The sequence below is a fragment of the Diplotaxodon limnothrissa genome, linkage group LG17 (assembly GCF_057381915.1).
Source record: "Diplotaxodon limnothrissa isolate DT_005_m linkage group LG17, D_limnothrissa_male_GT1.1, whole genome shotgun sequence".
In the NCBI taxonomy this organism is placed as follows: Eukaryota; Metazoa; Chordata; class Actinopteri; order Cichliformes; family Cichlidae; genus Diplotaxodon; species Diplotaxodon limnothrissa.
Window position 1 is genome coordinate 14357867 of NC_140612.1, and position 26501 is coordinate 14384367.

Below are 26501 nucleotides of genomic sequence, written 5' to 3' on the forward strand. Positions count from 1 at the left end.
ATCGCTAGCTCCGGGACGTCGGGCTAGCGATATTGCAAGCCCTGTATCTGATTGAGGAATCACTCATCTTTGGAAAAGAGAGTTTATTACAGAGAAATGGCTCTTTCCAAAATAAAAGCTATACTATCCGCTTCTTCTGGGCTATATTCTCAGCAGCATAAGGAGAATCATGTGCTAACAGCTGTCTAAATGACTCGGCTAAAGTTAGTAGCATGCTTGTTGTTTTTGTCTTTGCACTAGGATGATGTCGGCGTAAATGTGCAGTCATATTCGTTGTGTTCCCACTAGTGCTTTCAGGTTAATCTCGTTGAAATGACCTTAACGCCACAACACGGCAAATCTCCGTTAACGAGCTACCGCCGATCGCCCCGTGCATGGGGCTAGACGGCCAACACGTTAACGAGCTAACTGCGCTAACACACTAGTTCACACCAATGTAATTGAGCATTGCATGGCACATCCAACATACTGTTTTACTTTAGTCCATGACTCGCTTACCTTCAGGGTCATACGTCACATGAAAACCAAAATAATTCCAAACGCCAGATCTGAATGAGAGTGGGGGAGGTCCATGTTGCTGAGAGCTTAACTTCTGTCTCGCTAGCTTGCCCTGTGCTCTTCCTCCTGACTATGCTGTCTGTGTGGAGCGCTCAGTGGATCTGCGCTCGACAGTGCAGCCTAGGCGGAGTAGTCGAACACAGATTCACTGAGCGCTCAACACAGACAGCATCGTCAGAAGGAAAATTGATAAAATAAATTACAAATGTTGTATTGTTCGATACATATGCGTACCGAACCGAAAGCACTGTATCGAACGGTTCAATATCGATACGAATATCGTTGCACCCCTAATATATATATATATATATATATATATATATATATATATATATATATATATATATATATATATATATATATATATATATATATATATATATATATATATATATTAGGGGTGCAACGATACACAAAATTCACGGTTCGGTTCGATACTTTGGTGTCACGGTTCGATATTTTTTCGATACAAAAAAATGTTCATGCCTTTTTTAATTTGTAATTTATTAAGATTATAAATATTTATTTTAACTCAAAAATACAGTTTTTAAATGAAATGTTGCTGAAACAACAAAATAATAAAAGAATAAAAGAGTTTGGAAACGAGTTTATTTCAGAGAAATGTCCTTTTCCAAAATAAAAGCTATGCTATACCCTTCTTCTGGGGTAAATTCTCAGGAGCATATTGAACATATCAGGTCCCCATAAAATGAACCACTCTCTGATGGACCTCACCTCACACACATCTTCTGGAGTGCTAGCACTTAGCTGCATATACAACAAAAACAACTTAAATAAAAATGTATTGCACAGAAAGGCCTTCCTAAATATATTTTTAAACATTTGAAATGTTCTAAAAACAAGGTATCAACCACATACAGTTCTGCATTGTTTGGGAATCCCTGACGGTATTTTCTATTCTTGGCAGAATATAAAACAAACACACCCAATCCCTGACATGAAAAAAATTTTTTTAGAACCATGTTCTATAGTGTACAGAAAACACATGAAAACTTAAATCTGGTAAAGCTATACTTCACATATTTTCTGTTGTGCAGACTTGGCACCATGTAAAACAAACAAACAAAAAAAACCCCACCATGTAAAGAATAAAAAATAAATACAAATAAAAGCTATTCTATACCCTTCTTCTGGGGTATATTCTCAGCAGCATATATAACAAATCAGGTACCCATAAAATGAATCACTCTTTAATGGACCTCCCCTAACACTCATCTTCTGGAGTGCTAGCACTTAGCTGCTTATACAGCATAAACAACTTAAATAAACGGTCCTGTTAAATACAAACCAAAACATAGTTTACTCAATTTCCATGTTCTTCTTCAGAAAAATTAGGATGTCCACATGTTCTGCTGACAGTACAGATCTGCTTGCTGTGACAATGTCACCTGCTGTGGAAAACACCCTCTCACTTGGGACAGAGGTTCCAGGTACAACCAAGTAACACTGTGCCAACTTGGAAAGATGAGGGTACAAGCTGTGATGTTCCTTCCACCATCTCGGTGGGTTATCATCTGTGGGAATGCAGTCTGCTAACCTGTACAAGTTAATTTCCTCCTCTGCCACTTCGGCTGCAGACCTGGTCCTTGGCTTCTGTGCAATGAACAGTTCTCCAAACAACTCCTTCATGGCCGACTTTTTCTCTGGTGGAGATGCTGATGGTGAATCTGAAGAGTTTGCTGCTTGAGTCTCTGCGGAGGTCGCAGTTTCTGTGGTGCCTGTGGCTTGGTCTTGAGGAAATATAAACAACCAAACTGTTAATTGTATTTGTTTAAATAATATTTATAAATGAAGCAGTAGCTAAATAAAATTTCAAAAATAAAAAAAAGAATACCTACTTGTTCAATGCTCAAGACAAGTTCTGTGGTGAGTGCTCCATAGACTCTCAGCTGAGTGACATTATCCAAGTGTCGCAGGGACTTGAATCGAGGATCTAAAGCTGTGCACTTGTGTAGGTAATTCTGAAGGGCAGGATCAGCGTATCTCTTCTCCAGGTCCTCCCTGATGTTTTTTTTTTTTTTTTACATCTCTCACTGCTGGGCTGTCATCACCAGACTGCGCCATAGAGTTCAGGATGTTCATTTTAAGTGGCAGGATCATGGATGCTGTTGGAGATGACGCTTCACACATCATGACTGTCACAGTTTTTAGGGTTTTCATGACTGTAACAAGATTTTCAGCCAGTGCATGTTCTTCCTGAGTTAGATTCTGAATGTTCTTCATACTCTTCTTCACAGTATTGTCGGCCATAGCAGCATACACTGCAGCTTGCTGTTCAAGGTATCTTTCCATCATATCATGAGAGTTCCACCTAGTTGGAACATCTTGAATCAGTTTTTTTCCACTAAGCTGCAGCAGTTGCTGTTTTTTCATAAACACATTGCATCCTGTTGTGCTTCTGTGAAAGAAGGAGACAATTCTTCTCATCTTTGCTAGGAGATGGGGAAACCTTCTGCACTGCCATTCCTTTCTGAGCAGCTATATTAATTGTATGTGCAAAACATCCGATTTGTGGCCCCAGCCCAGCAGCTGTGACAGCATTAACTATGTTCTTAGCATTGTCAGTAGTTACAGATATTGTCACATTTGGTCGCACTAACTTCCAGTCTTCCACAGCTTCAGAGAGACCTTTGGCTAAGTCGTCAGTGGCGTGACTTTCGACCAGGCGTGCAAAACACAGGCGTGCAAAACACAGTTTTTCATCTGCCATTCCGGATCAATGTAATGCGCGGTGACAGTGAGGTAGCTCTGCGTAGCTCTTGACGTCCAGCCGTCTGAGGTCAGAGCAACAGCGGGTGCTGCTGACACTGCCGTCTCTAATTTAGCTTTTGTCTCCTTGTACAAAGCAGGAACTGCGATATCGGTGAAATGGGTTCGTGAAGGAATACTGTAACGGGGCTCAAGTACTCTCAGCATTTCCCGAAACCCGGTGTTTTCTACAACAGAAAAGGGTCGCATGTCGACAGCAATAAAAGTAGCAATTGCCCTGTCGATTTCTTTTGCCCTCTTAGAATCATGCGCTAACGGCTGTCTAAATGACTCCGACAAAGTTTGTAGCATGTGTGTTTGTTGTTGTTTTTGGCTGCCTTCACTCGTCTTTGCACTAGGGTGATGTCGGCGTAAATGTGCATTCATATTTGTTGTGTTCCCACCGATGTAATTAATCATGGCATGGCACATCCGACATACTGTTGTAGTTTTGTCCACAACGCGCTTACCATCAGGGTGATACTTCACACGAAAGCCAAAAAAGTTCCAAACGCCAGATTTCAATGACGGTGGAGGAGGTTCGACTTCAGGAGGCACTGAGGCAGTTGCCATGTTGCAATGAGCTTAGCTTCTGTCTTGCTAGCTTGATTGAATGCATGTGGTTGGAGCTCAGTGGATCTGTGCTCGACAGTGCAGCCTAGGCGGAGTAGTCGAACGCAGATTCACTGAGCGCTCAACACAGACAGCATCGTCAGAAGAAAAGTTGATAAAATAAATTAAAAAATATATATTGTTCGATACATATGCGTACCGAACCGAAAGCACTGTATCGAACGGTTCAATTTCGATACGAATATCGTTGCACCCCTAATATATATATGTGTGTATATGTATGTATATATATATATATATGTATGTATGTATGTATGTATGTATGTATATATATATATATATATATATATATATATATATATATATATATATATATATATATATATATATATATTAATTAGACTTAATAGTTACTATATACAGTAATGGACTTCTACTCATTTTGCATCAAATTAAAACTTTGGGTGTCAGATAATTATTTATTAAAAGCTAGACATTTGAGAATGAGACAAATGAGAATAAGAAAGAAAAGTATGTCTTTGTGCCCCCTTTTCCCTGTTAATGCCCTATCGGCCCCCCTGGCTAAACTTTGCTAGATCCGCCCCTGCACAGTTACCAGCGTCAGCTACTAGAAAAAGATCCTCGAGTAGAAAGTAATATTAAATAAATTCTAACAACAGCTGATCAAGTTTAAACGTGCTGCTGTTGTTCAGCCGCTGGTTTCCTCTTTCTGGTGCAAAGTGGGCCAAAAGCAAACTAGAGACATGGACTCGCTACAGAAAAGCCGATCAGCTGATCATTAAGCAGTTTCATGATTGAAGTAGCAGCAAGAAGAGGCAGTCGCTCCATATATCACTTGTTAAGCTTAACGCAGGAATGCTTTACAAACATTCAGAGATGGACTTACACACTTGCTTTACTTCTCTCGGGATAACTTTGTCGGAGATGAAATGCCGGGTTGCTAGCGAAGCTCCAAATGCTATCCAGACCACCGACAGGTCCTGCATGCCACAGCCGCTCTATCACGTGATGCATACTGCTCCGACGTGCTAACGTTCTGAGGTGAGTTACGGCGTGTTGCAAGTTTTGTGAGGTGCTTTCGTGATATTTAATGGATCGGATTACATTTTTTATTTTTCTCCGATATCCGATCCAGTAATTTAGGTCAGTATCGGACCGATACCGATACGTAATATCGGATCGGTCCATCTCTAATTTATAGTGCAGAGCATTTTCCCACATTGAGAATAAACAGCATATTTTGCTACAGGACACTTTCTTAGCTCGGGCTGGGGTCACTTTCACGCCACAAACAAACCACTCAAGTTCATTTGGAACTGTAGTGAGATCACCCCCTCCAAAGTGTCTCTGTGCGGTTGCTTTGGTCGACACCCAAGTGTGATTACTGTGTTTACACCTAAACAAATACACCACACCAAGGGGAAAATGAACAGGATTTGATTTAGGCTACGTCCACACTAATGCGTTTTCGTTTGGCCTCCTGTCCACACTGAGACGGCGTTTTCCTCAAGGAAAAACGCAGCGTTTTGAAAACGCTCTCGAAAACACATACATTTCAAAACGGAGCTGTCCCGCCGCAGTGTGGAGACTCGAAAACGCAGACTTTCTAAAACGATGACACATTTTAGTCATGTGATGCAGTCATGTGACCAATTAAACAAAGATAGCGGAGGGCATTATACAGCAGTTGTTTTCATTGCTCTCAATTTTGACAGTCCTAAAAATGATTAATATCAGCTTGTACATGCTCCAGATAGCTTTTCTTCAAATTCTTTAATTCTCACTTGCTTTGGCGCATGCGCATTATTGGAATATAAGCGTTTTGGGCCGTTTCAATGTGGACGCACAACTCTGTGAAAACGATGGAAAACGCTAGTGTGGACGCGAAGCGTTTTCAGGCGAAAACGCCGTTTTCAAATCTATCTGGGCTAGTGTGGATGTAGCCTTAAACTGACCAAACCGGTGTGAAAACATTCTAAGAGAAGCTTGCTTTGTTTTGCTACCTGTTATGATCCCACAGCACCTCAATAATGTTGGGATCTGGCTCTGTGGGGACATTCCATGACTGGCAGTGTTCCATTATGTGTTTTTCTATCTGTATGAATTGACTGCATTGGTTTTTTGTGTCATTATCATGCTGAAAATGAAATTGTTGCCAAACTCTTCCAGATGGTACTGAAATCTGACAGTATTTTTAGTGTTCATAATTCCATTAGTTTTGACAAAATTCAAACACCACTAGCTGGAATGCAGCCACAAATCATGACGGGGCCTCCGCTGTGTTTTACTGTAGACACTCCCGTGTTGACAATGATTTGAATCACAAATTTAAAAATCAGATTCATCACTCCATAAGACCACTGATTTTCAGTCAGGCTTCTGCCTTTTGACCTTCTTTGCGATGTATCAAAAGTACGACAGTAGTAAATATTAGTAAAAATATAGCTGTGATATCAGATTCTACAGGCTAAAATGGCTATTAAAAACAAGCTAGTGATCTCTTTGCTAACTGTTTTACTTTGCTTCTACTCTCTGTTATGTTTGGCTTTGCTTTTCTCCTGCAGATTGAAGGCTTTGATGTCAAACATGTGGATGAATATCATTTGACTGGAATTACAATGGACATGTATGTCCAGTGGGAGCATAGACCTCCGACCTCTACCGAAGGACGGGGAGAGAACAGAAACGAGGCCAGGGGAGAAGGCAGAGCCAAACCTCAACACCGCAATGATGCCCCTAACTCAGAGGGTTTGGTAAGATTTGTTTTACCTAACTCAGTGACAGTGTTGATACTCTCGCTTTTGCCCCTGGGCTTTGCACTAACCATAGCTGCTTTCACCTAAAGATCCGCCTAACCTTCAACGTGGGTAAAGATGTTGCGCTGGGCCAGTTATGGTTGGAGCTTTTACGTTTCTACACACTGGAATTTGCACTTGAAGAATATATCATCAGCATCCGCTTAAAGGACCTCCTCTCTAGGGAAGTGAAGAACTGGCCTCGTCGCAGGCTTGCTATCGAAGGTAAGAGATAGTTCTATTGCAAAACTCACTTTCCAAGCATAGAGAAATGGAGAAATTCATTCATTCTTATATTCCTAGATCCGTTTGCCTTGAAGAGGAACGTTGCTCGAAGCTTGAACAGCCAGATGGTCTTTGAGTACATCCAAGAGCGTTTCAGAACAGCTTACAAGTACTTTGCTTGCCCTCAGAAAAAGGGCACCGGAGGACACCAAACAAAGAAGAAAGCAAGGGCACAGGGTGTAAAATTGGAAGAAGCTGGGAAGAAAGAGCCTTCATCTACAAACAAGGATGAGAATAACATCAAAGCAGAAAAAAGCCAGAGTGTTCAAAGAGGGCACCAGGGATCAAAGGAGGACGAAGAGCCTGACAGTGATGATGAAGATGGTTCAGATCCATCCAAAGAAAGAAATGAGAGCACTTTAGACACCCGCCTCATGGACATGCTTCTCAGTGAGGGAAACACACTTTCCTCCTCCCCCAATGGCCTGCTGGACAGTGACAGGGAAGAAGAAGAGGAAGAGGAGGATAACGGAGTTTCAGAGGATGACGGGCCTGTTGCACCAGATGATCTGCACTATGTGTTTGACAAGATGATTTTCACTTGTGGAAAGGTAAATAGTAATTAATGTCATCCATCCATTGGATAAATATTTGTAAATGCCTTAGCAAGGCACAACATTTTGTATGTAATGTAGTTTGAGATAAGGCTTCTGACCTGTTTATAATAGAGATCCATTAAACTTGTTGCTGTAGTATAGAAGAAGCATCATCTTAGATGCTCATGCTACATAACTGTGTGGTTTGCGTGTTCTCCCTGTAGCTTTGTGGGTTATTTTCCACTTACTCCGGCTTCCTCAAACACATGCATGCTAAGTTAATTAGTGATTGTGAATGAGAGTGTGAGCGGTTGTCTGTCTCAGTGTTAGCCTTGTGGTAGACTTGTCCCCACCTCTTTCCCTTTGACAGCTGGGAAAGCTTCAGAATAGGATAAGAAAGTGAATGAATGGATCGGTGGATGGATGAGTTGGTGGGTCAGTAGTTTTAAATTGGTTTATTTATTTGAAAATCATGTGAATGTAATAACTTGAGAACAAGGCAATGTAGGATTTTGAAGTTGATAACGTAGGTGTGTCTACTTAGAGGCTGAGGGGTAGCACTGGCAGTTTCAAGTATTTTTAAGATTGCGACAATATGACTTGCTTCAGTATTTAGACACATTAAAGCAAACATAAGGAAATATTTTCAAGCTTTGCAATATGTGACATTCGGAACTCTTACATAACATTAAAGCTGTTCCTGGACATCGTTAATTTTCCTGTTCCAGCCTCCAACTGTCGTATGCAGCATTTGCAAACGAGATGGTCACCTGAAGGACGAGTGCCCTGAAGACTTTAAGAAAATCGAGCTGAAGCCTCTGCCCCCTATGAATGACCGCTTCAGAGAGATCCTCGATGGCCTCTGCAAACTATGTTACTGTATGTAGCGAACATTGCACTTCTAACTTGTTTCACTTTAGCATTTTCCTGCAAGGAATCATTTTGCTTGTATAGCCATTATCTTTGAGTACCGTATTTTCACGACCATAAGACGCACTGTACTAAAAGGCGCAGTCTCAGTTATGTGTGCCATTACTGTATTTAACACACACATAAGGCGCACTGGATTATAGGGCGCATACAAGTACCGTATGCGTATTTAAAAATAAAGCGGGAGCAAACCTGAGTTCGGTACCTTACTCACATTTCTATTACCGGTAATCGTCATCATCAACAACACACAAGCATACAAGTGTGCATATTTAAAAATAAAGCAGGAGCAAAACTGAGTTTGGTACTCACATTTTTATTACCAGTAATCGTCATCATCAACAACACACAAGCATACAAGTGTGCGTATTTAAAAATAAAGCAGGAGCAAAACAAAGTTTGGTACTCACTTTTCCTTATAATCCGCTGGAAGTTTCTGCGCTACCGTAGTCCTGGTCCGGATGGAAAAATGGCACCGTTTCATAAAACGAAAGCACCAAGACGGACCTCCTTGGAAATGTTCAATGTTCATCTCTTCAGCTAGTGAAACTGCTTTTAGCCGAATGGTGACCGTCGAAACGCTTCTCCCACTCGTTCTTTGCTCGATGATCCACCGCTCGAGTCTTTCCTCCAACTCGGGCCACCTCGCCTTATGTCCGCGGAAACTCAGCTGCGTTTTCTTGACCTGCCGGAGCTTGTTTTCTGCCTTCCTCCATTTGCGAACCATCGATTCGTTAATCTTAAATTCTCTCGCGGCTGCTCGATTTCCATGTTCCTCCGCATAGCTGATGGCCTTCAGTTTAAACTGTGCTTCATAAGCGTGTCTCTTTGCCATTTTCAGGGTTGTTAAAACAACGATGTTCCACATAATGCACATACCTGTCCTTTTATACAGGTATGTGCGATTGTCCGGTATATACGATCAACGCCCACACTTCACCCTTTAGCGTTCTCATGGTGTTCTCTACTACGTCCTCCTTACAACACACAGGGCGCACTGCGCTATAGGGCGCGCCGTACTTTTTGAAGAAAATCTAAGACTTTTAAGTGCGCCTTATGGTTGTGAAAATACGGTAAAATAAAAACCCATCTTCTCTTCAGCATATGGTGGGCAGCTGGCCAAATACCTTATGATTATATTTGATCAAAATGTAAAGACTCTACAAAGCTTGAGGAAACATATCAAAAATTCCTTTAATACACGAGAAAACAAATGGCATCAAAAGCAGATAATTCTCATATTGTGCAGTCTGAAACCAGTATTTCAGCAGTTGTTAAAAAAGAAAAAACTTCAATAATTAAGGCATCGTTGTTTCTTTCTCTGTGTGTGTGTGTGTGTGTGTGTGTGTGTCATCTGCTGTGGTAGATGAATTGTCACCTACACATGCTGAACAGCAGAGGAGGGAGCAGATCCTTGCTAGCCTGGAGAGGTTTATAAGGAAGGAATACAATGGTGAGCCTGAAACAATCTACTGCAAACAAAAGTCTCAAACATTTCTCTCCATTTCCTTGGTAACTTTGCTGTGTAGTGTTACTGTGTGTTTTGCACAATTTAAGTTAAAAGCTGTCGAGCAGTTGACAAGACACAATATACTGAGGAATACATTCAATGTGAAGCGACTGTTGAGTTCCATGAACTTAATGAGTATTAGCAGATTTTGTAGAATTGATAGAAATGAGTTTAGAGAGCTCCTCCTTGAATCGCTACCTTATCGTGGTGGATGGGTTTGTGTGTCCCAGGGATCCCAGGGGCTATGTTGTCTGGGGGCTTTTGCCCCCTGGTAGGGTCTCCCATGGCAAATTGGTCCTGGGTGAGGGACCAGACAAAGAGCGATTCAGAAGAGAACATCGAGGGAACAGTTTATCCTGCCCGGGATAGGATTACCGGGGCCCCGCCCTGGAGCCAGGCCCAGGGAGGGTGCCCGAGGGCGAGCGTCTGGTGGCCGGGCCTTAGTCCATGGGGCCCGGCCGGGCACAGTCCGAAGAGGAGGCATGGGCCCATCCTCCCGCAGGCCCACCACCCGCAGGAGGCGCCATAGGGGTCGGGTGCATTGTGTGCCGGGTGGCGGCCAGGAGCGGAGGCCCTGGCGGACTGACCCCCGGCTGCCAAGACTGGCAATAGGGACATGGAATGTCACCTCTCTGGTGGGGAAGGAGCCTGAGTTAGTGCGTGAGGTTGAGAGGTACCGGCTAGATATAGTCGGGCTCACCTCTACGCATGGCTTGGGCTCTGGAACCAGTCTCCTGGAGAGGGGCTGGACTCTGTCTCAGTCTGGAGTTGCCCCTGGTGAGAGGCGGCGGGCTGGGGTGGGTATTCTAATATCTCCTCGGCTTGCTGCCGGTACGTTGGGGTTTTTCCCGGTGGACGAGAGGGTTTGTTCCCTGCGCCTTAGGGTCGGGGAACGGGTCCTGACTGTCATCTGCGTTTATGCGCCGAGTGGCAGTTCGGAGTACCCAGCCTTCTTAGAGTCCCTGGGGGGGGGGTGCTCCACCTGGAGACTCTGTTATCCTGCTGGGAGACTTCAATACTCACGTGGGTAATGACAGCGAGACCTGGAGGGGCGTGATTGGGAGGAACGGCCTCCCTGATCTGAACCCGAGCGGTGCTTTGTTCGAATTCAAATTCAAATTTTATTTGTCACGTACACAGTCATACACAGTACGATATGTAGTGAAATGCTTGGACAACTGCTCGTGACCTAAAGAAAACAAAAAAGGAAAAGGCTATGAATAAGATAGGAAATAAATATGAAAAATTAAAAAGGGTAAATTTAACTAGGAAGGAATAAAATATAAATTAAGGTTAAAAATGAAATAACTGTACAACACAAATTAGAATGAAGGGTAAATTTAACTGGGAGAATAAGATAAAATATATAAATTAAAGTTGAAAATAAAATAACTGTACAACAAAATACACAATATAGAACTATATAAGAATGTATGAAGAAATCTAAATATAAATAAATATATACACAATAACAGCAGCTGTACAAGTATTAACCGGAAATGAAGAATATAGTGACCAGTGTTGTGCAAAAACAAAGTCCAGAAAGTCCAGTGTGTGTGTAAGAACCATATGTGTGGGTCAGTACTGTGTGGTGGTGTGATTGAGAGACCGTATCGCCTGCGGGAAGAAGCTCCTCCTCAGTCTCTCTGTGTTGGTCTTCAGGGAGCGGAATCGCTTTCCTGACCTCAACAGAGAGAACAGTCTGTTGTTGGGATGGCTGAGGTCCTTCACCATCTTCCTGGCCTTGGTCCAGCACCGCCTGCTGTAGATTGAGTGCAGGTCAGGGAGCTCGGAGCGGATGGTGCGCTCAGCTGACCGCACAACCCTCTGTAGAGCTCGTCTGTCCTGCATGGTGCTGTTCCCGAACCAGGTTAAGATGTTTCCCGCCAGGATGCTCTCTATGGTGCACGAGTAAAAGTTCCTGAGCACCTTGGGGGGCAGTTGGAAGTCTCTCAAGCGTCTGAGGTGGTAGAGACGCTGTCGGGCCTTTTTCACCACGGTGTTGATGTGACAGGACCATGACAGGTCCTGCGTGATGTGAACTCCGAGGTATTTGAAGCTGTCCACTCTCTCCACTGGGCACTCGTTGATGACGGGGGTCTGGTAGTTCCTCTCCTGCTTAGTGCTGAAGTCCACTATCAGCTCCTTTGTCTTACTGACGTTTAGAAGGAGGTTGTTCCTCTGGCACCAGTTCTCCAGATTCCTAATCTCCTTCAGGTAGGCCGTCTCGTTGTTATCAGAGATCAGGCCCACCACGACGGTGTCGTCAGCAAACTTGATGATGGTGGTGGAGCTGGTAGTGGCCACACAGTCATATGTGTACAAAGAGTACAGCAGGGGCTCAGAACACACCCCTGGGGGGCTCCAGTGCTGAGAGTGGTGGAGGCTGAGACATGTCCGCCCATCCTTACTGCCTGTGGTCTGCCAGTTAGGAAGTTGGAGATCCACTGACACATAGATGAGCTGAGTCCCAGATGCTCCAGCTTGGTGGTGAGTGTGGAGGGAATTATGGTGTTAAATGCAGAGCTGTAGTCTATGAAGAGCATTTTAACATAATTCCCCCTTCTAGTGTCCAAGTGAGTGAGTGATGTGTGGAGGAGATGAGAGATGGCATCGTCTGTGGAACGATTTGGACGGTAAGCGAACTGTAGTGGGTCCATCGTGTCTGGTAGTGAAGAAATGATGAAGTCTCTGACCAGGCGTTCAAAGCACTTCATCACTACTGAGGTGAGGGCTACAGGGCGATAGTCATTGAGAGAAGCAGGGTGGGGTTTCTTCGGGACAGGAACAATGATGGACTCTTTGAAGCATGTGGGGATCACCGACTGAGATAAAGAGATGTTGAATATCTCAGTGAACACAGGAGCTTTGTTATTGGACTTCTGTGCTAATCACAGTTTGGCCATAACGAACACCCTGTTCGAACATAAGAGTGTCCATAAGTGCACGTGGCACCAGGACGCTCTAGGCCGTAGGTCGATGATCGATTCTGTAATCTTATCACCAGACCTGCGACCATATGTTCTGGACACTCTGGTAAAGAGAGGGGCTGAGCTGTCAACTGATCACCACCTGGTGGTGAGTTGGATCAGGTGGCGGGGGAGGACGCTGGACAGACCTGGTGCACCTAAACGCGTAGTGAGGGTGTGCTGGGAACGTCTAGCAGAGGCCCCAGTCCGCGAGATCTTCAACGCACACCTCCGGCAGAGCTTCAACAGCATTCCGAGGGAGACTGGGGGACATTGAGTCCGAATGGACCATGTTCAGCGTCTCCATTGCCAAAGCTGTTGCATTGAGCTGCGGCCGCAAGGTGGTTGGTGCCTGCCGTGGTGGTAATCCCCGAACCAAATGGTGGACACCAGAGGTGAAGGGAGCCACCAGGCTGAAGAAGGAGTCCTATGGGGCTTGGTTAGCCTGTGGGACTCCGGAGGCAGCCGACAGGTATCGACAGGCCAAGCGGAATGCGGCTCGGGCAGTGGCTGAAGCAAAAACTCAGGTGTGGGAGGAGTTCGGAGAGGCCATGGAAAAAGACTTTTGGACTGCCTCGAAGAGATTCTGGCAAATTGTCAGGCGTCTCAGGAGGGGAAAGCGGTGCTCTACCTGCACTGTGTATAGTGCTGGTGGAGCACTGCTGACGTCGACTGAGAAAATTGTCAGGTGGTGGAAGGAATACTTCGAGGACCTCCTTAATCCCACTGACACGTCTTCCGAGGAGGAAGCAGAGTCTGGGGTTGAGGGGAATGACCCGCCAATTTCCGGGGGCGAGGTCACTGAGGCAGTTAAACAACTCCTTGGTGGCAGAGCCCCTGGTGTTGATGAGGTCCGCCCCGGGTTCCTGAAGGCTCTGGACGTTGCAGGGCTGTCCTGGTTGACACGCCTCTGCAATGTTGCGTGGAGATCAGGGGCAGTACCTGTGGACTGGCAGACCGGGGTGGTGGTCCCCATCTTTAAGAAGGGGGACCGGAGGGTGTGTTCCAACTACAGGGGGATCACACTCCTCAGCCTCCCTGGGAAAGTCTATGCCAGGGTGCTGGAAAGGAGAGTTCGTCCGCTAGTTGAACCTCGGATACAGGAGGAACAATGCGGTTTTCGTCCTGGTCGCAGAACACTGGACCAGCTCTTTATCCTCTCAAGGATACTTGAGGGTGCATGGGAGTTTGCCCAACCAGTCTACATGTGTTTTGTGGACTTGGAGAAGGCATTCGACCGTGTCCCTCGGGGTGTCCTGTGGGAGGTGTTGCGGGAGTATGGGGTGTCTGGCCCATTGCTACGGGCCATTCGATCCCTATACAACCGTTGCAAGAGCTTGGTTCGCATTGCCGGCAATAAGTCGGACTCGTTCCCGGTGGGTGATGGGCTCCGCCAGGGCTGCCCTTTGTCTCCGGTTCTGTTCATAATTTTTATGGACAGGATTTCTAGGCGCAGCCAAGTGGCGGAGGGGTTTCGCTTTGGTGGCCTCAGAATCTCATCTCTGATTTTTGCGGATGATGTGGTTCTGTTGGCTTCATCGGGTGAGGGCCTCCAGCTCGCACTGAAACGGTTCGCAGCCAAGTGTGAAGCAGCGGGAATGAGGATCAGCACCTCCAAATCTGAGGCCATGGTTCTCAGCCGGAAAAGGGTGGAGTGCCCACTCCGGGTCGGGGATGAGTTCCTGCCCCAAGTGGAGGAGTTCAAGTATCTCGGGGTCTTGTTCGCGAGTGATGGGAGAAGGGAGCCGGAGATCGACAGACGGATTGGGGCTGCAGCTGCAGTAATGCAGGCGCTGCACCGGTCCGTCGTGGTGAAGAGGGAGCTGAGTGTAAAAGCGAAGCTCTCAATTTACCGGTCGATCTACGTCCCTACCCTCACCTATGGCCACGAGCTGTGGGTAGTGACCGAAAGAACGAGATCGCGGATACAAGCGGTAGAAATGAGCTTCCTCCGAAGGGTGGCTGGCCTCTCCCTTAGAGATAGGGTGAGAAGTTCGGCCATCCGGGAGGGGCTCAGAGTAGAGCCGCTGCTGCTCCACATCGAAAGGAGCCAGCTGAGGTGGTTCGGGCATCTGACAAGGATGCCCCCTGGGCGCCTCCTGGGTGAGGTGTTCCAGGCATGTCCCACCGGGAGGAGGCCCCGGGGCAGACCCAGGACACGCTGGAGAGATTATATCTCTCGGCTGGCCTGGGAACGCCTTGGTATTCCCCCGGATAAGCTGGAGGAGGTGGCTGGGGAGAGGGAGGTCTGGGCCTCTTTGCTTAGGCTGCTGCCCCCGCGACCCGGCCCCGGATAAAGCGGATGAAGATGGATGGATGGATGGATGGAGTTTAGAGAGTACAACATCACTGTGAGAACACTTTAAAAGACTGATGTGCCTTGTTTTGGTTTTCTTTTTAAAACGTCCATGTTTCCACAGAAAAAGCCCAGCTTTGCTTGTTTGGATCTTCCAAAAATGGCTTTGGATTCCGTGACAGTGACCTTGACATCTGCATGACTCTGGAGGGCCACGAAACTGCAGAGGTTAGCAGACAAAACATCCAGATGCACTCACTTGAATAAACACATGATCATTATTTCATATGATCAGTGTTTAATTTATTTTTTTGGATCTGTCTGAACAGAAGCTGAACTGCAAAGAAATCATTGAAGGCCTTGCAAAAGTGCTCAAGAAGCATACAGGTCAGTTAAAGTGTTCCTATTATTTCCCCCTGAATAATTTGGTAGGAGACTCCTGTCTGTGTGGAAAAACTGACTTTAATCTCATAATTTCCATCATCTCAGGTTTGAGGAACATCTTACCTATCACCACAGCTAAAGTGCCTATAGTGAAGTTTGAACACAAACAGAGTGGTTTGGAGGGGGATATCAGCCTTTATAACACACTGGTGAGTGGAAGATGCCCTCATTATGACTGTTGTCATGTAATGTTATAAGAGATGTTTTATATTGTCAAATATGTTGCATTATAAATGAATTTGGAGGATTCTTCTTTCTAGGCTCAACACAACACCAGGATGCTAGCTACATATGCGGCTCTGGATCCACGTGTGCAGTTTCTGGGATACACAATGAAGGTCTTTGCAAAGGTATGTGAAAATTGACAATCTGGGTTTGTAACCAGAGTACTCAGGCTGAGTATTCAGTAATCTACGATCCTTCTTGGGTGTTTTCAAAGAAGCACAAATTCAGTATTTGCAAGTGATCTCCCACCCCATACCAGTGGGAGTAACAGAACCAACACAGCAAGTAAATGAAAGCTGTATAAAGACTCAACAGCATTGAGGCCAGTGCATAAACAAAACCAAAAATAAGGAATATTAAAGTGCAGTTATATAAAAGATGGTATGTATACAATGATGCTCAGTATACAAATAAACGTATATCCACCTGCATGTTTTCAAACATACATGAGCTTATTCTTCTGATGTCTGCACTTGAATTTGGGAACGGGTTTTACAACAAATGTTAGCAGGGTTTTCTTCCCAAAAAAAATTGGAAATCTCACTGCAAGCATAACACATGTATGTTAGTGTGTTTTTATTTACCTTTATTTAACGTTGAAATCAAATCTCTTTTACAAGGAAGAAAATGCAACAGAAAATACAAGATCTATAACATGATTTAGTGTGCCCTCTTACAAAAAGCCTTCACCACGAGTGTCGTCTCTTCCTGTAACTAACCCACTTTTTGTCCTCACAGCGCTGTGACATCGGTGACGCTTCCAGAGGGAGCCTCTCTTCTTATGCTTACATCCTGATGGTGCTTTACTTTCTGCAGCAGAGGCAGCCACCTGTCATTCCTGTCCTGCAGGAGGTATTTACCACTGATTAACTCAGTCAAGTGCTGTGCCTGAAACTTGAAGAGGCTTTTTTAAAAATTATTTTTGCATTGAATTTCATGAAGTAAATAGCTCTAAATGATACGTGATGTCTTTTTAGATCTTTGATGGGAATACTGTTCCTCAGCGGTTGGTAGATGGCTGGAACGCTTTCTTTTTTGATGACCTTGAGGATCTGGTGAGTTGGAAAAACAAAAGAGTTTTGCAGCTTAGCAACCACGTTAAAATGTCTTATGGCAATTATGTAGGAAAATTATTTAAAAGCATTACCTAAGTTAACTTTAGTCTCAGCGTTCCCTGGGGTGTAAAAAAACCACGTATCTCGAATAATCAGTCAAATCTAATTAAACAACACACACACACACACACACACACACACACACACACACACACACACAAAAAAGCAGCAAGTACAGTTTGTCTTGTAATGACTCTGGAATTAGTTTCCTCTGTTCTCACAGCGTCGTCATCACTTAGAGAATCAGCAGAACACAGAGTCTGTGGGAGAGCTGTGGCTGGGACTTCTACGCTTTTACACTGAAGAGTTTGACTTCAAAGAGCACGTGATCAGCATTCGCCAAAGGAAACGCCTCACCACGTTTGAAAAACAGTGGACCAGCAAATGCATCGCTATTGAAGGTGCTAACATGGCTCTGCATCTCTGTAAACTTGATTTGCTTCCAGATTCACAGTTGTTTTCATCCCACTGATATGCTCTTCTTCTTAGATCCCTTTGATTTGAATCATAACCTCGGTGCTGGAGTTTCTCGTAAAAGTAAGTGCCTGCCATACCTGATACAAAAAATATCTTATTGATGCATTCTGTAGACTTTGAAAACTTGTCTTTGGTTATGATAAAGTTTCCTAAAACCTCTGTCAAGTTATGGTGTAATTTTGGTGGTTGAACAATCTTAGACAATTCTTGGGTTTTATTTCCTTTTTTCATGTCAGTTTAGCCTCCTACTGGGTTCAAACAACTCTGAAAAAATTGAGTAGCCAGTCTTACCTTGTGCTATAAAGGCTCACCCTCTACATCATTCTCATCCTCTTATTATCTTTTATGTGGATCTTAGCAGCATTTTTTTTCATTTAGTCTCCCCTTCTGCAGTTGTTGCCTGTAAAAGCAGGCAACAGTCAGCAACAGTCTTTGGACACCAATGCTCTAATATGTACACCGTGCACACATTGCTTGCAGCTTTTCATTTCCATTGTAGATTAGCCCAGAGGATGAGGCTGGTTGAATATTTGTACACCTGCACCCACACTTACAGTTGTTCACCTGTTGAAGTCATTGTACTTTGATGCTTGAAAATGAACAGAAGAAGGACAAATTGTGATGGTTTAGAGACTAGATCAAAACAGCAGGTCCTGTCAGGTTATGATAGTAATGTAAATACACACAAAATCACAGTGTAGCAGCATGTGTGGTTGCAGGACGATCTGATATCCTCGTGTTGGTGTTTTTCCCTCATCATCATAAATAATGTTGTTCCAGGTTCAACATTGCAAGTGACCAATCACCTTCTCGTGACGTCATTCGCCACCTCGAAAAAAACAAACGCCTTCAAAAAAATCTACTTCACTTGCGAGAAGAGAAACCGCCTCTGTAAGGACAATATGTATAATGCTTACTGTTTATTAAACAAAAGTATCCGGAAATTCAAAGAATTCAAGTTCCTGGATCGGCGGACCGAAGCGGTTTCTCTTCTCGCAAGTGAAGTAGATTTTTTTTAAGGCGGCATTTTTCAAAGGCACAAAAGGGGGATGTCACAACAATGTGATTGGTCACTTGCAATGTTGAACCTGGAACAACATTTATTATGATGATGTGGGAACAACACCGACACGTGGATATCAGATCATCCGTGGTTGCACATCAGCAGATCAGGCAGAATGCTATTCTGATTCCCGTCCATTGTTGAAAACACATTTAATGGGCACCAAAACCATAGACTATATGTGAAACATAAGTTTTGTCATTGTGATGTCAGCCATTGCTTTCCAGTCCTGAAGTCTCAACATTAGTGCTTATATAAAGTTGTTACTTGTGAATCCACTGTGCGTTTAGTGAAAATGAGCCGTAGCAAATAGTGCCACCTACAGTGTCAGGACACTTGTCAAAGTGGCCACACTCCATCCAAACGAATATTAAAAATAAACAAATAACCCACCGTACAGTTGTTATGAAGGGGAAATATGTAGACAAATGTCAGGATTCTATGTAAATCGATTCAGAACTGCTCTGGGCCTGGGTACGTCTGCAGAAGCTTGCTTTGAAACTGTGAAAATGCCCTGTTACTTATGCTGCCTCTCATTCCTCCACCAGTGACAAACTTCATCATGAAGGCATTTATAAATGGGAGAAAGCTGTTTGGAACTCCCTTTTATCCCGTCCCGGGCACTGAAGTGGTAGGTCATTCATGTAACACAGTTGAATGTTCAGACTTTGACTGCTGTGTGCTGTGTATCCCAGCCTAATGGTGTTTTGTGTTTTGAATGTCTTCTGTTCTGTTGCAGGAATACTTTTTTGACTCTAAGGTGCTGACAGATGGTGAATTGGCTCCTAATGACCGGTGCTGCAGGATCTGCGGAAAGATTGGACACTACATGAAGGACTGTCCAAAGAGACGCAGGTGGTCCCCTCTTAAGTCACAGAGATTTATCTCTCAGTTGGCTAGATTTCCGAGAAAAAAATCAATATGCTCAAATACGAAGAACTTCTCTCAGTTGTTTTATCTCACATCTTAAAAAATACAACTAAAGCTGTGGAGGGAACTGTCCAAAAGAATGTGATCTTGACAGCCACCCATCCACTGAGACCATTTCTCATGAGAGTTCCATGAACAATAGAATAATCAAGAGAATGGCCAGTTGTATCTCTCAGGAAAATTCCAGTTTTTTTTTTGTTTTTTTTGGTAAGCAACTTCTTTTGTTCTCTACTTGTCCAGTTTCCTCAGGTTTTTTCTAATGGGTACATTGCACACCCCAGCATATGCCAAGTTTTTGGCTAACAGCATGCTGGGATTCACCTTGTTGGTGCAAACATTGTATTTGTGGTTGTCAAACTGTGTTAACTTTGGTATATTTTTGTAGGTTAAAGTAAACAAATGGGAACTAATGCTGTGTTTTGGGACAGGCCAGTATTACCAAAGTACCCAAAGGTACAATTTAAAATTGGTTCTTGTCTGTCATCTGTTATGTGTAGACATCACACTGGTTCATCCGTTGCTTTAAGCTTCTTTTTAACTGTTGACCGAGAAAGGGGCTTAACATACTAAAAAACATTTCTCTGAAAATGGTCAGGTACAAGGACAAGACCAAAGATGAGTCTCAAAGCAGCCATTGTCCTAAAACCTTTGAAAGACCTTCAGGAAGCGTGGAGACCATTGTTCAGGATACCTTACAAGAAAGGCAGGCTCACTGACAACAAAATGTAAAGAAGAGAGCGGTGGCTCAAGGCTTTTGCACAGCACTGTACAGTACAGAATATAATATCATAACTTTGGGGCCTAACATTTTTCTATTCAATCAACCAGCCATGGATGTTAAAGTACGAAGTCAGTGCACTGGACGTAAATTAATTTCAACTATCAAACTTCAGATATATATTTTCAGTCAAAGTTGTTTTTATTTGACTTGTACTAAATCTGGCATGTTTTCCATACCTTCTTGTGGTGACATGATTTTTTTTTTTTTTTGAAATTTTTTTGTCAGAATAAAAAAGAAGGAAAATGAGAAAGATGAGGACATCAAAGAGGAGGAACGAGAGCCAAAGGATCGGCGTTGCTTCCAGTGTGGGGACATGGGGCATGTACGGCGAGACTGCCCTGAATATCGTCACCTCAAACAAAGAGCTGCCGGAGCACCAGGTCAGCACAAAAAAAAGCTTCTTTTTTTCCCTTTGAAGTTGTGTATGAAAATGAATATTTGTCAGGATGGTGTTTCCGTTTTGCATAACTATTTTTAAGTCCCGGTAGAATTGCTACCACATAAGCTAGCGCAATAATTTTTTTTGCATAGGAAACCGGAGGAGTACGTACTTCTTACGCATTCAGCTTGTCCTAAGTCACGGTTTCCTTCCACATATAGCTTTGCAAAAATAGCATAAAAAGCACTTGCAGCAACAAAAGCATAGTATTCCAGAAACATGCTTTGCCGATCAGCTGTTTATAGCACTTTCTACGTTGGAAAAGACATCAGCGCGAACTATTGCATGTCTGCCATTGCCTGCCAAAATCGGAAGTGATGTCATATTTTGTGGGAAACATAGTTTTTACCTTCAGGGCCTTTAAAAGCCTATAATGGTGTTTTTAAAAGTCATGTTTGACTTTATTCTTTTCTGTATAGTTTCTGAGATGCTTGGAACTCAAATTGCACTGTTGGAAAAAGTTTAGTTTTTTTTTTTTTTTTAAGTCACATAATAATATTTATTTTCGTTTTTCATGCTGTATATAAAAATTGGTGTATGGCAAAAATAACACTATGAAGACACTCAAAGTAAATTTTCTTTGGTTGGAAACTATTTTGTGCAACTTTTTTGTATTTACAGTTTTGAGGTATATACCTCTGAAATTTCTGTAACTAGAAATATGTGTTAAAAAAAAAAACAACAAAAAAACGATTTTCCATTTTTTTTTTTTTGTAGTTTATTGCACATTTTTGCAATTTATGCAGTTACTATGGACTTAATGCATACATTTATAAAATTTTGGGATATAACAGTTCTATTGATGTAGAGCTGGGCGATAGAACGATAACGATATGTATCGCGATATAACTTTTACTCGATAGAGAAATTAAACTATCGCGATAGACTTCGCCGCTCTTGTCCTCTTAAAAAAAAAAAAAAAAAGGTCAGCCAATCCAAATTAAGTAGCGCAGAGCCGAACCAATCACAGCCGCAGCGTCACGTCGCGTGACTTGTTACGTACAGCACAAGTGCCAAGCCGCACGTGTGTTTGTTTGGGAAGCAGCCAGCGGGTAATGGAGCCAGCGCTTAATGGAGGAAATGAGTGTGCCGACTAGAAAAATCAACCGAGCGTGACCGAAGAGAAAACAGATGATGGTTCCAATGCCGGAGAGATTGTCGAACGGAAGAGCCATAGAAGTTCCGTAGTGTGAAGGTATTTCGGCTATTTCAAGTCTGACAAAAAACAGAGTAACGTGCACTGTAAATTGTGCCGAAAGCAAGTCTGGAAATACAATAAACTGGTGCATGCGTCACACTGTGCGCCACGTTATTGTTTCGGTGAAATGAATTTCTACAATACTGTTAATTCTACTCTCTGCAGTGTTTAAATGCTTACATATACACACAGTTACTGTCCCTCCACACATACGACTCGGTTCTGCTTCTATGCCCCAGCTTTGTTTACTTTTTCCCACCGAGGCTTCTAGACTTCTGATTGGCCAACATTTCTGCACGGTTAGGAATCTAGCGCCACCTGCTGCTTTGGCATGTTCATAGCAGCGTTTTCCTTCATTTCTGCCTTTATGTGTGGACGGGATTATTTTTTAAAACGAAAACGGAAAATCTCAGTTTTCAAAAATACCCGTGTACGTGTGGACGTAGCCTCAGTCTCTGACTGGAAGCGCTAAGTCGTCATTCGGCTTTTGTCAGACTAAAGTAACTGTTAAAACTGTTTGAAAAGCTAAGCTATACAACAAGGAGAGATTGAGAATTTCCTTTTAGTTCTCAGTTTATTTGATATTGACAAAAGTTAGTCAGTTTTGTCTGTTCTTCTGTAAAACAAACTAAGATTTATTTTTAGAATTAATATTTTGTTTCTAAGTGGAATTGACAATTTAGTCTGTTTCGTTTGTTCTATTTTGAAACTTAAACGCTTTAGCGGCTGCCTTTTGTGTAGTTTGTAATATTTGCCTTTATTTATCTGAAAAAGTCTCATGTTCCTTTAGTACATCTACCCTGTTGAACTTATTATGGGAAATAAATATTTAAATAAAAACAAGCTGCTGATTATTTCACATTTTACTTGTGAGCAACGGCACATTTAAATCTTACAAATATAGTTATTTGGCTTATATCGTGATATATATCGTTATCGCCTGAAATGAAAAAAACATATCGTGATATGAAAAAATCTCATATCGCCCAGCTCTATATTGATGTATAGCAACTTGAAATACTCCCCAAAATAGGACTACAGCATGTAAAAATATAACGATAAGCTCGGGCGGACTTGGTTCTATGGTAGGTCTTAAAGGGTTACCGGTAATATTGAAACAAACATATAAAGAAGGTAAATTATTCCCTCTAAACAAAATGTATAATTTCTAAACGTGCTAATCAGTGTTTGCGTGATTGCTCTGCCCATCAAAAAGTCATCTGCGTGAATATCATTGTTATTGGAGTGGCAATTGTCAGTTGGGAGATTTTTACATATCGCCCAACCTTATTATGAGTCTCTTTAAAATCTTAAATATCGATGTATGTAAATGCCCTAACAATTATTGATTTTGAGTTATAATTATCAGATGTGGGACACATCAGATATTCTCTGCAGTGGGAACTCAAAAGATAGCTTATATGGCTTTTTATTCTTTTACAGCTTCTCACATGGTGCGAACTATAGTGAGCTCTCAGTCCATCCCTATTCCCCAGACAGCTGCAGACTGTCCTGGAAGGACCAGACAGGCCTCAGAATGTGTAAGTACAACAGTTAACCTTCCACACACACTACGCTTTCAAAATAATCACTGACACTGGCTAGCACAGATATGACAGAAGTTCATAAGTGATGCATATTCAACACTGAGATGTGATTTTCTTTTCTTTTCTTTTTTTTTTTTTTTTTTTTTTTGGTACCAATTCCAGTTCTGAGAACTATAAATGGCAGCATGTAACAACATGTGATCCGCTTTTCTTCAGTGTAGTTTTAGTTTTCATAATGAAGGAAGTTATTAAACTTTGCAATGTCTCTCAAACTACTGTAGGTCATAGGATCTTCTCTCACTTAAACAACTGAAAATTAAGTGCATGCTTCTGGAAAGAGATGCAAATAATTAACAGAAAATAAGTTTACTGGGCATATTCAGTTCAGTTTCATTTATACAGCGCCAAATCACAATAACAGTTGAATCAAGGCAGTTTATATTGTAGGTAAAGAACCTACAATAATCCCAATGATTACATTTTGCCATAAAAATAAAAAAGATTGTAGTTAGTGTGATTTATGAATGAATTTAAGAAAACATGGTCTAAAGAGTCGTCACTTTTATATGTGAATCCAAAAATAACGAACAAATAAAATTAGAACTTATTTGCACATCACTTGTTCAGATTGCTGATTTTTAACTTCTTCCTTTTTTCTTCCTTTCTTCCTAATAGTCTGATAGTCGTCAGACTCCACCCTACTCACCACAGCCCACTGCTGTTCCCCCAAGTTCCACCCACTCCAGTTCTACTCAGCCCTCCCACACTAAGACCAATTCTGCTGGTCCCCACAAGCAGTCTGCACATCCCCAGGTCCCGCTCTCTCTCCTTAGCTTTCCTACCTCCCACCCAGGCCAGTATCACCCAAGTGCACTCACTGCACTGGGACTTCTTCCCACCCACCAGCACCAGTCACACCAGTCCCAGGGACAGTCTACTCACCCAGTCCACCTTCCCTCCACCTCCTGGCCTATCCATGGACCAGTCCTCACCTCGTCCTCTCCCACTGCCCCCTCTCCGCCTGGCATGAAATTCGCCCTGCGTTCAGCGTCTGGGAACGGGAGTCCCACAGGTTCAGGTGGAAACCCCAGCACCATGAATCTGAATGACCCCAGCATAATCTTCGCCCAGCCGGCGGGGAGACAGCTGGGCATCAGCGGGCCAGGACGGGAAGGACACTGGCACAACCACTTGGCACAACCTGGGTCACTCATGGGCAATGGCACTGTAGTCAAGTCAGGTATTCACTGGGTGATTTGGGGTCACCATCTGTCTGTGTGGGATTCTGTCTCTATCTTTAGCTTTAAATAAAAGCATCAAACCATTTCTTATTTTATTACACAATCACCTGACTCTAGTGCTCAGGTATAGCTGCTTTAGAGTCTGCACTTTCTTTACAGAGAAAATCAAGGAATTCTTTCATTCAGAAGTAAATCTGGAGTTTTTGTTCCAGGATGATGTTTCGGATTTAGGTTGTGTATGTCTTAGGAAACTGCAGATCTCAATCACAGCTAGGAGAGGCTAAAGAAAATGGTGCAAATGTAGAGGAAATGTTACCAAACCCTCATGAGTTTGCAGTTGTCAAAAAGATTGTGCATGAGACCGAGGATTGTTTCTTGACCCTAACAATTTAAAAATGTTAGTGAAAAGAACGAGGTACACAGGAGCGACAGTCTACCCGAGCTCTGAGGCTTGTCAGTGTCAGTTTCATACACTTAGCTGTTTTAGTTTGTATTTAGTTGGGGGTTTTTTTGGTTTGTTTGGGGGTTTTTTTTAAATTTTCTATGATATTATTATAGTCATAAGCATTTCACAAGTTTTAATGATTTAATTTGTAAATAAATCAAATTTATGCAAGTAGTCAGCATTTTCAGTGTTGACCCTTCTGCAGTTCCCTGTGGCATGCTGATTTCAGCTTGTTAGTCTAATCCTGATTACTACCTTATGGGTGCTGCACCCACAAAACACCATTTGATTTGCAAAATCTGCACTAGGATTAAAATTCTTACCGGTACCAATTGTCTCTTTTTGACAGTTACAGAAAGATTTTTTTTCCCCTTTGTCTACAGAGTCTGGCCACCCGGCTTCATTTGTAGCTGTGAGCCAAGGCTCTCGGTTATGGGAGCACAATAAAACCCCTCAGTACACTCTGTCTCCATCCTGGCCCTACAGAATGCCCCAGAACTTCATCCAGCAGGGCAACGGAGGCTACCACCATGGTAAACCCTTTGTGGCCCAAGGTTAGATATGATGAACAGCAATGCTTTTTTATTACTTTTGGAAAAGAGACATTATTTTTCTAAGGGATTTCTTTTCTCTTTGTTTAGGTTCTATGATGCATCCGAATCCCAACTTCCCACTGGTCCCTCATGTCCGGCATCCAGTGAATCTGAATTTCATCCAACAGAAGAAGTAAACTGGCATCTTTTTTTAATCAGGCTTATGGTCAGTAAAACAACGCATAAAGCATCATTTGATCACAAGACGATTTTTAAAATGAATTTTATCATTTTTGTACAGTTTTTAAGTTTTACTTTTTGTGTCATTACATTGATTTGTGATACAAATGTCAAATATTTTAATACCCCCGTTTTTGAGGGGGTCCAAAAAAGTGTTTTTATTTTATGTGTAAAGTAAGGAGGACAAATGTAAACCTTTATTTTTATTAGCTTTATTCATACTTTGCTTGCCACAAGATGAAGGCTTTGAATAGATGTTTGTTTTAAAAACAATCTAACATGTCACCCTAAGTATGTAGTGCCAAAAGCATTGATAGCAAGAAAAAAGGGGAAAAGTCTTAAATAATAATGGAAAAAAAAGCTATAAAAAAATAAACAAAAAAGCAAACCGCTTCACTGTGTCCTGTGTGTTTATGTCTCTTACCAACACTCCAGCATAATATGTATGATCTAGTTTGCATTTGTGCTTTGGTCATTAGAACTCAGACTACAAGCAATGATGTTTGAGCAGGTTGTGACTGCATTGAGTCCATGTGGAGAACAGATGGAAGGAAATTGAATATTTCAATTTCCTTCCATCT

General features: G+C 42.8%; 1 protein-coding gene across 1 annotated transcript in view; it reads left to right on the forward strand.

The window, feature by feature from the left end:
- Positions 1-25938, forward strand: part of tut4 (terminal uridylyl transferase 4) — a 41258-nt gene extending 15320 nt beyond the window's left edge. The window contains exons 12-31 of the mRNA XM_085376719.1: positions 6486-6674; positions 6767-6941; positions 7020-7552; positions 8266-8416; positions 9834-9920; positions 15367-15470; positions 15572-15629; positions 15732-15835; positions 15947-16036; positions 16650-16763; positions 16889-16966; positions 17250-17427; positions 17516-17563; positions 19115-19197; positions 19306-19421; positions 20503-20657; positions 23358-23455; positions 24137-24701; positions 25531-25701; positions 25789-25938. Coding sequence (XP_085232845.1) covers positions 6486-6674; positions 6767-6941; positions 7020-7552; positions 8266-8416; positions 9834-9920; positions 15367-15470; positions 15572-15629; positions 15732-15835; positions 15947-16036; positions 16650-16763; positions 16889-16966; positions 17250-17427; positions 17516-17563; positions 19115-19197; positions 19306-19421; positions 20503-20657; positions 23358-23455; positions 24137-24701; positions 25531-25701; positions 25789-25877 — 3186 coding nt within the window. The 3' untranslated portion in view covers positions 25878-25938. The remainder of the gene's footprint in view (positions 1-6485; positions 6675-6766; positions 6942-7019; positions 7553-8265; positions 8417-9833; positions 9921-15366; positions 15471-15571; positions 15630-15731; positions 15836-15946; positions 16037-16649; positions 16764-16888; positions 16967-17249; positions 17428-17515; positions 17564-19114; positions 19198-19305; positions 19422-20502; positions 20658-23357; positions 23456-24136; positions 24702-25530; positions 25702-25788) is intronic.
- Positions 25939-26501: the final 563 nt, after the last annotated feature.